The sequence below is a fragment of the Sorex fumeus genome, unplaced genomic scaffold (genome assembly GCF_029834395.1).
Source record: "Sorex fumeus unplaced genomic scaffold, SorFum_2.1 ptg000098l, whole genome shotgun sequence".
In the NCBI taxonomy this organism is placed as follows: domain Eukaryota; kingdom Metazoa; phylum Chordata; class Mammalia; order Eulipotyphla; family Soricidae; genus Sorex; species Sorex fumeus.
Genome location: NW_026606155.1, coordinates 78,665,046 through 78,677,478, shown reverse-complemented (window position 1 = coordinate 78,677,478; position 12,433 = coordinate 78,665,046). Strand labels below are relative to the sequence as shown.

Below are 12,433 nucleotides of genomic sequence, written 5' to 3'. Positions count from 1 at the left end.
GTTTTCATTTGTATTTGTAACCCTAATTTTTTTCTACTCTTATTTGCAGTAATACAATTCAGTTCACTCATACACAGATAGAGGCCATTCGTGCTGGAATGCAGCCTGGACTAACTATGGTAAGAAAATTATTGTTAGACATGTTCTTAATGGGTTTAGACTAGAAGCATAAACTTTTAGCGTACATTCTGTTTGAAGTACAAAAAAATTCAACCAACTTTAAGTGTTTATAAATAGTTATGACATTGTATGCATATAGATGTCTTGCCACTCATTTTAGTGTTCATAAAGGTTTGTGATGGGGGGAGGGGGAATTGTGGGGTAGGAGGCCTCCAAACAGTGCTCAGAATACCCATGAGCCACTCCTGATAATGCTTGGCCAGCCTGGCAGGATGTTCAATTCTCAGGCCTAGACTGCAGTGCAGCTTCAGCCCTGCAATGCTGAAGACCAGCAGGTCATCCCCAGTAGTAGGGGCCTCCAGGGTTAGCAGTTCTTAGTGGCCTCCAGGGCTACACCCAGAATGCTCAGGAGACCTTGTATTACAAGCGATGAAACCTGGGTCAGGTCCATGCTCTTCAGATTCAACCACTCTAATATCCCATAGCCCCATAAATAAAGTTTTACCATAATATAACTAACTGTTCATTTGTTGGTCTTGTGCCTGTGACTACTTTTATGCAGCACTAGCAGAGTTTTAATACTTGGAACAGAGAATGTGTAGCTTTTAAACCCTAAAATGTTTACTTGCTGATTTATTACAGAAAGTTTGCAGACAACTAATTTATTTAGACATCCGTTTAACTTAATTTGAAGATTTCTTATTTTCCTGTTACTGACCTCTGATCTAAATTCATTATGGTCAGAGAACTTTGTGTGGCAATGATCTTTTATCTTTTTAAAATTTTAAAGAATATGATTTATCCTGAGGAATATTCTCTGTGTGCTTAAAAAGAATGTATATACTATTATTTAGTGGTGTATGTCCTGTGTCAGTTAGATCCATTTGTTTCATTGTACTGTTCAGTATTTCTCTCTTTCCATATATTTCTCCTATTATTTCTGTTGATCAGAGGAGAATATTTAATCTCTAGTTAACAGTTACACATTTGTCTGTTTATGTTCTGTCCATTTTTGTTTCATGTATTTAAAGCCTTTGGATAGCTGTATATTCATGAATTGATGCTTTTATTTGCTCGAGCGGGCCCAGTAACGTCTCCATTGGAGACTTTGTTGTTACTGTGTCTGGCATATTGAATACTCTCGGTAGCTTGCCAGGCTCTCCGAGAGGGGGAATCGATGCTTTTATTATTATATAATAATACCTCTCTTTACCATGAGTAACAAATGGTAATTTTTGCTTTGAAATCTACTCTGATATTACTATAGCCACTCCAACTTTATTTTCATTAACATTTTAATTGGATATATCTTTTCTCATCACTTTTAATTTCATTTATGACTTACGTATTGTTGTTGAAGTATATTGTTTTATCCATTCAATAGCACAGCAGGTAGGGCGTTTGCCTTGCACTCAGCCAACCTGGGTTCAATTCCTCCGCCCTCTTGGAGAGCCCGGCAAGCTACCAAGAGTATCTCGCCCACACGGCAAAGCCTGGCAAGCTACCCATGACATATTGTTTTGACACTTTTTACTGGGCCAAAAACAGTAACAAGTCTCACAATTTGTTGTTAGATGTTACTGGTGCCCGCTCGAGCAAATCCATGAACAACAGGACAACAGTGCTACAGTATATTTAGACCATTTACATTAAATCTACCTGTTGATGTGTTTGGAGTCAGGCCTACCATTTTATTACTCATTTTGTTTGTGTCCTCTTTTTTGTTTTTCCTATTTCCTTTTTTCTTGCTTTCTTTTGTATAGGTTAATGTTATTTGTTTTGCATAGGTTAAGGTTATTTGCATAACTTTAAAGTCCCATTTTAATGTATTGGTTGTCTTGTATTATGGTGTCTCTTTCATAGCTTCTCTTTATTATACAAGACAGCTCTAGACCATTACAATTACAATATACTTTTTCAGTCTGCTTAAAATCGGTATTTTTATAAGTTGAATTGGAGAAATGTTACCTTATACAGTTCGCATTCCTTTTTTGCATTGTAGTAACTCTAAGCATTACACCTAAATTCTTGGGAAATACCATCAGTGTTGGAATTTTGCTTGAAAATATCAAACATATTTTTAAGAATTCTGAAGAGGATAGTCCTACTGTATTTTGTATACTTCATTCCTCTCATTTTATGTTTCCTCTGATAGTGCTTCCTTTTTATCTAAAGAACAGTTTTACCACTTTTAATAATAGCTCTGTTAGCAATAAATTATTTTTATTTTTATTGACATAGGAGTATCTTTAACTCACCTTCATTAAGTAAATATGTTGTCACTGGACATAGAATTTTTTCCATGGTGTCTGAGACAAATCCACAGTCATTTGAAATACCTTTTTAGCCCTGGGGTGATATAAAAATTTTTCTGATTATTTTGTTTTGTTTTATAACCTCTAGTTTTTAGCCATTTATATCTGGACTTGGGTTTCTTTGCTATTATTTTTTGAGGGGCTCATCAATTCTCTTTAGTTTGTAGATTATGTCATCAGATTTGTGAAGTTTCCAACCATTATTTTCTCCAAATATTTTTCTACAGTCTTTGCTTTTTCCCCTAGGAATACAGTAACATGAAATGTAGAACTTTATTATTGCCTCATAGATTCATGAGGCTGTGTATTTTTGTTTATTTGTTACAATCTATTTTTCTTGTTAAGATCAGGTTATTTCTGTTCAGGCTTACTGATTCTGTTCTGCTTTTGAACTCATCCAAAATTTTAAAATTTCTTTTAGGGCTAGAGAATGATAGCACAGTAGGTAAGGCACTTGCCTTGCATGTGACTGACCCAGATCCATCACTAGTGGGTGGAACCACCATATATGGTCCCCTGAGCACCGCCAGAAGTAAGCCCTGAGTACTACCAAGGGTGTCCCCAAAACCAAATTAAAATAAAATAAAAATTTATTTTATCTTCCACTTCTCAAATTATCATTATAACAGTGTAATAACTTAATAGTTTGCTCTGTCTTCATTATCTTTTTCAGGTTGTGGGTCCACCGGGTACTGGAAAAACAGATGTGGCAGTCCAAATCATATCTAACATCTACCACAATTTCCCAGAGCAGAGAACTCTGATTGTAACTCATTCCAATCAGGTAAGGGTGTCTATAAGAGAATGAGGTGGGGGGAGGGAGGAAGAGAGAGAGAGAGAGAGAGAGATTGAGAGAGAGAGAGAGAGAGAGAGAGAGAGAGAGAGAGAGACTTAAGTGGGTGAATGCCTACCTACTCACAGATATAGAATGAACATGGAGGAAGGTAAATAAGGCATGGGAGTGGGGGAGGGGTGCGGCAGGGGGTAAGTGAAAGTACAATGGAGATTTCTATTTATTTGGTAACTGGAGCCTTGGTACCACAGAATTTCAGGAAATGTGGATGAGTAGTGACTGTTGGAGAGTTACTCTTAAATTGCCTTTTGACCAAACTGTAATAAAGAAAATATAAAATTGACATTTCTATTAGATGGAGTCAAAATTAAAAAAAAACTGGGAATATTTGCACATATGGTCATATATTTGGATTCAATTGTGTTTCCTCTCAAATTCCATACTAAGCTAGAGCTTTAACTTTGAGATTGTGGGGCCGGAGGGACAGGACAGCAGGGAGAACATTTGTCTTGCACATGGCTGACCCAGGTTCAATCCCTGGCATCCCATATGGCCCCCCAAACACTGTCAGGGTTAATTCCTGAGTGCAGAGCCAGGAGTAATCCCTAAACCCTGAGCATCACCAGGTGTGACCCAAAAAGCAGGGGGGGAAAAAAGCTTTGAGATTGAAAGCATTGAGTTTTAGTATTTAGTATTTTTCTTCATTTTCATTCATTTTGTAGGATTAATATTTCTAAAAGTCTTCCTTGATGTCTGTTAAATTGTTGGTTTGTTGATTTTTATTTATTCCCCCCTCATTTTATTGACCCCCATTTTTTATTGATTCACCATGAGATACAGTTACAAAGCTTTCATGTTTGTGCTACGGTTGTACAATCACTGGTGCCCTTTCACATTTTCCACCACAAAATCCCCAGTAAACCGCCGCACCCCCCCCCCCCCCATTCTAGTTCTTCTCCTACCTGTATGGCAGACAATTTCCCCCATGATCTCTCTACTTTGGTTACATTCGATATTTCAACACCAGTCCCAACACCACTCAAACCTGCCAAAAAGGCAATGCTAGACAGTTTGTTTTCTGTTGCTTATTATGGACAGAATATAATGTCGTGCTCTTGGAATTATAAAATTTTAATAATTAGGGTCTTGGAGAGATCTCTGCAGCAAGCTGCTGGGTTCCAAGATTTGTGTGCGTGCGTGTGTGTGTGTGTGTGTGTGTGTGTGTGTGTCTGGATCATGGCCATGTAGGGGCTTAAGTAGCCAGTGGCAGTTTGTGGACGTCATCTTAGAGTCCCATGGGGTGGGGGGAAGGAGAGAGACCGGCTCCTCCCCTGTCCCGTGAGGCCTGATGTTTGCCACCACGCTACCACTGCTACTACGTACCTGGGCCTTTCATTGAGTTCTAGAAGATGGTGGCCACCAGGATTCCCAGGGGCCAGGTGAAGGGATGGCACTTCCTCCTGTCTGGAGTGGCCCAGTGAAAGTGGGCTATTACAAAATACAGAGACATTTCTGCAGTGAGCTGCTCATTTCTGAGATTCATGTGTGTCTCTCTCGGTTTGTTATTTTTTTTTTATAACTGCTTTATCAGCTGATCATTTTCAAAATAATTGAAGCAGTTCTCTAGTATCACTCTTAATTTGCAATCAAATGTTAACAATATTTTTTTCTGGTTTTCAATGTGAATATATCTTCTGGCTCTGAATCTGTTTACTTTCTGAGTTGTGGTAGCAAGGTGTGCATCATGTGTAATATCAATTGGAATGACTTATTAGGTCTTAAGTTACACCTGGAAGGTAGCAAGAATTTGGATAGTGGGCACTTTTTTTTTTTTTGGCTGAGAATTTGTCATCTCCAGTTCCTGTTGTCTAATTGCTAGAATATCTATAAAGATTGTAATAGCATTTTATAACCTGGATGCTAATGAGAACAGATGGAATGGAAGTTGATTTGATGGGCAGGATTAGACTTATGGTCAGTTAGGAAAGGTACTGGGTGGGGTTTAATTTTTAAATGATGCCCTTATTAGTGTGTTTCTATACTAGGAAACCTTTTTGCCTTTTTATAACTTTGAACTGTATTTTTTCAGATAATAATAAAATTTGATAAATGAAAGCGCTTTATAGGTAGGAATAGGGGTGACTTCTAAATAATTTTCATTAGAATAGTCTAATAAATCAGTGTTCAGCTCACTGTTGCATAGCAGTTGCTTTGGACTTTAAGACCCAATGTTGCACTTTACCTTTTCACTTGCTGTGTTTTTAATGCTGAGAGATCTCCTCCAAACAAAAAAGTTTTTTAGTTCTCTGAAACCCATGAAAATACCTGTTTTCTTTGTATTTTGATTTCTTCCTGGGGGCGGGGGAGGGTAGTTTATCCCATACCCAGCGGTGCTCAGGTATTTGCCCTGGTTCTGTGCTTAGTGGTGACCCCTGGCGGTGCTTTGGAAAACATACAAAGTACAGGGGATCAAACCAGGATCTGTGGCATGCTAGGTAAGAGTCTTACCACCTGGGCTATCTCTCTGCCCTTGATTTTGATTTTCTGATTGTTTGTATTTTGGGGGCCGCATCTGGCAGTGCCCAGGTCTTATTCCTGACTTTGTACTATGGTGGGCTCAGGGGACCATATGTGGCCCCAGAAATTGAACCTGGGTGGGCTGCATGCAAGGCAAGTATTATCTGTGCATTGTGCTAGCCCTGATTTTTTTTTTTTAGTGTAGGAGTACTGCTATTTATTCAGCCATTGATTAAGCTGATTGAATTGGGCGTGAACTCTACATTACTTTTTTTTTATTGAATCACCATGATACAGTTACAAAGCTTTCATATTCGAGATTCAGCCATATAATGATAGAACACCCATCCCTCCATCAGTTCCCACTTTCCACCACCAGTGTCCCCAGTATAACGCCCCCCTCCCCCAATCCCAGTCTTCACCCTGCCTCCATGGTAGGCAATTTCCCCAGTACTCTTTCTATACTTTTGGGCACTATGTTTTGCTCGAATTTTCCCACCACCATTCAAGCCTGCCTGCCAGGAGCAGATGCTAGATCATTTATTGCCATTGCTCATTTTGAATATCATGGGTGCCGTGGCTGTGCACTTCTGGAATCCTAGAATGTAAATGGTTGGGTTCCAGAGACATTTCTGTAGGGCACTAATCCATTTGGGATTCAGTTGGGCATCTCTGGACTAGGGATGTTGGTATGCTAAGATGGTGCCCAGAGGCACATTGTAGGTGTGACAGCCAGGCCAAGGAGTAGGCAGGGAGCCAGGAAGGGACAGCCGGCATCTCTGCCACCATGTGGCATGGAAATTTAGTCCTGGAGCTAGCCCTGATTTGATTCATACCTAACTGAGCAATACCCATTGCTTTCAGTCCTTCTATATGTTAGTGTTCATTACTTTAAGTTGAGTGTACTGATTCTTTAAATATCATCATCCTTTTTGTTTCATTCTCCAGGCCCTGAACCAGTTGTTTGAGAAAATCATGGCTTTAGACATTGATGAGCGCCACCTCCTGCGTCTTGGTCATGGGGAAGAAGAGCTGGAGACAGAGAAAGATTTCAGCAGGTGAGCAAATGGATGTACAAAAGAATGTTTCATCTTCTCTTCCTTTATTAAAGAAATATCAAGGTAGAGAGTAATGAAATACTACAACCTAATTCTGAAAGCTTCTGGTATAACCTACTTAGACTACATAGGCTGGCCCTGTAATTGTAGTCATTATTTCCTTCAGCTTCATGATACCTATTTAATACTGGCATTTCACGCATCAGTTGTACAAAAATTTCATTGATGAGAGTTATCTTTTTATCTTTTTAAAAATGCAGATTGACGTTTGCATTAGATTCTTTAGTAATTTTAATGTCGCCATTTCAGATTTGTACAACTTTGCATGATTCCTTTTTGAATTTCATTCGTAAATTTAACTCACATGTGTCTTAGATGCCATTAAAGTAGTTGTGGGGTGATAGTACAGTGAGTAGGGTATTTGCCTTGCACACAGCCAACCCAGGTTTGATCCCTTGCATCCCATTATGGTCACAAGGAATACTCCTAAGTGAGAGCCAGGAGTAACCCCTGAGTATCACCTGGGTGTTACCCAAAAGCCAAAAGAAAAAAAAAATTAAGTAGTTGATTCATTCAATGAAATCAGTTAAAGATTAATGATAATGCAAGTTTTTAGGTTTTATTATTATTAATGATAATACCAGTTTAGGTTCTTCCAGTTTAACTGGACTTTATATTTAATATTACATATTCTAAAGTGAATAAAATTTCGTAGATTGAAGTTCCTCTGTCATTACTATTTTGTTTTCTTTTTCTTTTTGAGTTCCTTTATAATAGCTCGTTTCATTTATATTTAAATCTGTTTTAAGGCATGATTTCACATAATAGGTGTAATTAACAGCTGCACATATTTAATATAGTCTTTAGCTATTGAATATGACCTTTAACTAAATTGATCGTAGACATCAAATGAGCTAAAGAGTATTAAATTATTATGTTGCATCTATTTTGAGATCTTATATTATTAGAGCTCACCAAATATTTGTAGCTTCTAAAAAGTCAGATTGAAGAGCAACACACATTAAGTTAATTGGGGCTCTGAGTCTTAATTTTGTATTAGCCAGTGATACTTGTCTCTAAATTTTTTAGTAAAGAGAAGAATCTTTTTCACCCATTTACTTTATATTAAAGTCTGTTTACAAAAGTGAGCTAGACTCTAAAATCTACCAATTTAGAATTTGGTAAGTATAAAGATAATAATAGAATGGTGAATGCAATATTTTAGTGCAACAGAACTTATAGTTTGTTAGGAATATTGTAATAAAAAATGAACAAAATTTTCAAAGTATTTATCAGGTTTTTTTGAGTGGAGATACCTTGTGCTTTCTGATACAGAAGTAAAGTCCCAGTTTTATTAGTATATATGAGTGTGTCAGTTCAGTTGGCATTTTCTTTTCTCTCCCTATGCCAGTTTTTTTTTTATTAATTTTTATTAGTGAAACACCATGAGGTGCAGTTGTAGACTTACAAATTTTTATGCTTGGGTTTCAGTTATACAATGATTGAGTACCCATTCCTGCAGCAGTGCCCATTCCCCACTTCAATGCTCCCAGCATCCCTCCCACTCCCCCAACCCCTCCATCCCACCTCAGCCCTGTGGCAGGGCATTCCCTTTTGTTCTCTCTCTCCTTTTGGGTGCTGTGGTTTGCAAAAGAGGCATTGAGTGGCTATCATGTTCGGTCTATAGTCTATTTTCAGCATGCGTCTCTCATCCTGGGAGAATCCTCCCAACACCCTTTACTTGGTGCTCCCTTCTCTATCTGAGCTGCCTTTTCCCCCAGCATGTGCCCCTATGCCACAGTTTAAAAAAAAAAACAAATATTTAATATTGAAGCAAATACTGCTTTCCCTAACAGAAAATTTTAAAACATAGTGATTTAATGATCATACGTAATTTGCTAGTTCCAAAATAAGATTTTGTCTGTTTTAAAAATAATCAGCTATAATCATGCTATTATTTATATATATTTATATTGCTTTTTTAAAATCAATAGATTATTTTTAGAATAATTGGGAGACTATTTGAAGGATAAATGAGTAAACAGTGCATTGAATTTCAATATATAGCATTAAATTTAGCATATCATAAGAATTTTGTCTTTTTCTGTTAGTCTTTTTAAGCTTTACTACTTTTATTTCTTATTGGCAAGCATGCCTTGTAGGGAAAATTACAAATTATAGAAGAGGTAATAGAAAAAATGTATCTGCTATAGTGTTTATATTCTACTAAGCTGAAAAACTAAAATAGACCAGTTCTAAGATCTTTTTTGCTCTAGATCATTCTTTTGATCCTTCAAAGGTGAGCTATGGAGCAGTAGGAATATAACTTGCTTTCATTATTGACTCTTTAAATATAACAGCAGTGTTTATACTTTTTAAATTTAGTGTTATAAATTATAGGACTTTGTTATTGTGGGGAAAATATATAGACTTTGCTATCCAGCTCTTCTTCTTTGTGTGTATGTGTGTATATGTGTTTTGTTTTGGGTCCACACCCAACAGTACTCTGGGCTCAGGGATTACTCCTGGTTTTGTTCCAAGAACCATATGAGGTGCTGGGATTTCAAATAGTGTTAGCCACCTAGAAGACACAAACCGTACCTCCTGTAGTATCCATTTGGCCTTTTCTCTTATATTTTTACTTCACTACTTACCTTTGAGCTAGGTACTCTACAAATTTGAGGGTTCCCCCCCACCTTTAATTCAGCAAGTATCTATGAAGCCGCTAGGTTTAGGTCTCATGTTTCATGCTAGGATATATAGGTAATAAAGTGATAAACAACATGAAAACACTTGTTTTCAAAATCTTTAGACCAAATCTACTTTTATGATAGTATAAAAATCACTCTCCAAAATATCTAATCTGCAGGAGGCCTGGGTTCAATCCATGTCACTGCATGTTCCCCTGAATGACCCCAAGCAACCCACTGAGAATATATCCGGAGCAACACCTGGTGTGACCCAAAAACAAACAGAAAAAGTCAATCCAGAAACTGTCTTTGTGTGATGAGACAGACTCCTAGTAGCAGAATGCCCTGCATTGCCTCCTTTGTAAAGGTCTAGTGGTGGTGCAGAGCAGGGATTGACTAAATGGTATTTTTAGTGATGATTGATTTTCCTTCCTCACAGGCCACTAACACATATTTTGTACATCAGAACTGAGCCATCAGGTACATTTTAAGTAGCTGTGATATAAAATAGCTATCATTTACTACCATTTACAGGTGAAAATTATTTCTTTTATTTTTACTGATATTTTTTGTGACCTCTTATAATTTCCATTTTGATTGTTTTTCATTCTAGTTTTATTTTTGTAATTGAAACAGCATTGGTTATGCCACTTTATTATTATTTTCTTGAATATTTTACTAAATTTCTTAAAGTGTTTTTATGATATAATTTCCTATTCTTAATTGACATTTTTAGGTATGGGAGAGTTAATTATGTTCTGGCTCGAAGAATAGAACTTTTAGAAGAAGTTAAACGATTGCAGAAGAGTCTTGGCGTTCCAGGTGATGCTTCGTATACTTGTGAAACCGCAGGATATTTCTTTTTATACCAGGTAAGACATAAGTGGAAGTTGTGTTTTATTGTAGTATAGTTGTCTTCCATTAGAAACTGGGATATTTTCTTGACATCCTTCTTTAGGCTTGCTTTTCGTTATTATTAAATAGATAAAACTATATTTGTGAACATAAAATTTGATTGGATTAGAAAAGACTTCCCCTGTATTTATAATTTATTGTTGAAAATTTAATTATTTTCTGGCAAATTTAACCTCACATCCCTTTTTCTGGATAGGTAATGTCTCGTTGGGAAGAGTATATCAGCAAAGTGAAAAATAAAGGTAATACATTGCCAGACGTTACGGAAGTCTCCACTTTTTTCCCTTTTCATGAATACTTTGCAAATGCCCCTCAGCCCATTTTTAAAAGCCGATCTTATGAAGAAGATATGGAAATTGCCGAAGGCTGTTTTAGGCATATTAAGAAAATCTTTACTCAACTTGAGGTAAGGATTCCCAAGTTCTTTTAGCTGCTATTTTGTTTTGGTTTTTCAAGGTCTTATTTTCAGTTGTCTTGATTTTAATGAAATCGATGTGGAATGTTCAAATCTCGTAAGCAGGCCAAGAGTTAGTACAGTGGTGAGAGTCATGCCTAGCATGCACCTGGCTTGGCTTTGCTTATAAGCACCACATGATCCCCTAAGCATCGCCAGTGTATATGCAGGCCTCTGAGCACCACTTGGGAGGCACAAAAAGCAAATAAAAGTCTTATAAGCTAGATTATTGCTTATAAGTATGATTGATATGAGCATTTAGATATAGTTTTTTTAAGCAACAAGTAAAAATCAAGATATCATTTGGGTATCCATTATTCTCGCCTTTCTGGTATAATGTCTTTAGCATTTAAGAAAGGAATATTTCCATTAGGAGATTCATCAATACTTTGGATTAGAATTTAAAACTGCCACATGATCTGCCTTAGTTTTTTCAATGCCTTTTAACTAGTTGGCAAAACGTTGGCTTGTCATGTTAGCCAGGATTATCAATCTCGATGATTAATGAAGAAATAAGAATCACTGTCACTGTCACTGTCCTCCCGTTGTTCATCAATTTGCTCGAGCGGGCCCAGTAACGTCTCCATTGGAGACTTTGTTGTTACTGTGTCTGGCATATCGAATACGTCACGGGGAGCTTGCCAGGCTCTGCCGTGCGGGCGAGATACTCTCGGTAGCTTGCCGGGCTCTCTGAGAGGGGCGGAGGAATCGAACTCGGGTTGGCCATGTCGGCTGCATGCAAGGCATAAGCTTTAAAAAAGAAGACAGAGAAGCATACAGGAATTCTCCCAATTTAAGGGTAAAAGTAATTTATAATATTGTAGCTGTTTTATGTTGGAGTGAGGACAAAGATGCAAGAATGTGACATAATCAGAAACTTGACATTTCTTGGCTTGGATTTGTTTGCTCCTCATCTCCGTTATTCATTCCTATGATTGGCAATGTAGATGATCCTTTACCATGTTTTAGGATGGGATTGATCCCTGGAAGTTGGGTTTCTCAGACTTCTTTAATAAATTGACCAGTGAGTGGGGTTAACCAGTGAAATACACGGCAGGAGTTGAAGAGAGAAAACAGGATATTTGTCCACCAGCCTTCTTTGCCTATGGCTTCATACTTCTCGTGGTCCCAGTTTCTGCTTGTTTAACCACCGTTAATTATTTCCACTTAATTTTGGCATCTCAGTCTCTGGGCTGTGATAACACTTGGCTCAAGGCTGGTAGTAGTAACTTCTTCTATTGCTATCCTTTGGGTCACTTCACATTCTCATGTTGGGTTTTCTTTTCCTCGTCTCCCCTGTGTAGCCACTGTTATGCATTAAGTTTCCTTTGTTTCAAATACTTGGAATGTTTCTGTTTTTCTAACTGGACCTCTAATGAGGTACATACAGTGATAATTAATGCTCTGTTCATTATTCTTATTTTTATTGTAAAATTTCTAATGATAAATTGTAGTTCAAATATCAACTATTATTTGAACTCAGTTCATACCCAATAATGAACAGAATTGTAACAGAGTAGGTGTAGCTTAGACTTATAGTAATCTTTTAGAAATTAGATCTGATTAAATTG

The 12,433-nt window shown here is 37.3% G+C and overlaps 1 protein-coding gene across 1 annotated transcript in view; it reads left to right on the top strand.

Annotated features, from left to right (window-relative positions):
* AQR (aquarius intron-binding spliceosomal factor) overlaps window positions 1-12,433 on the top strand; it is a 99,807-nt gene that overhangs the window by 66,799 nt on the left and 20,575 nt on the right. Inside the window, exons 22-26 of the mRNA XM_056133320.1 lie at window positions 50-119; window positions 3,109-3,219; window positions 6,694-6,803; window positions 10,230-10,365; window positions 10,605-10,814. Coding sequence (XP_055989295.1) covers window positions 50-119; window positions 3,109-3,219; window positions 6,694-6,803; window positions 10,230-10,365; window positions 10,605-10,814 — 637 coding nt within the window. The remainder of the gene's footprint in view (window positions 1-49; window positions 120-3,108; window positions 3,220-6,693; window positions 6,804-10,229; window positions 10,366-10,604; window positions 10,815-12,433) is intronic.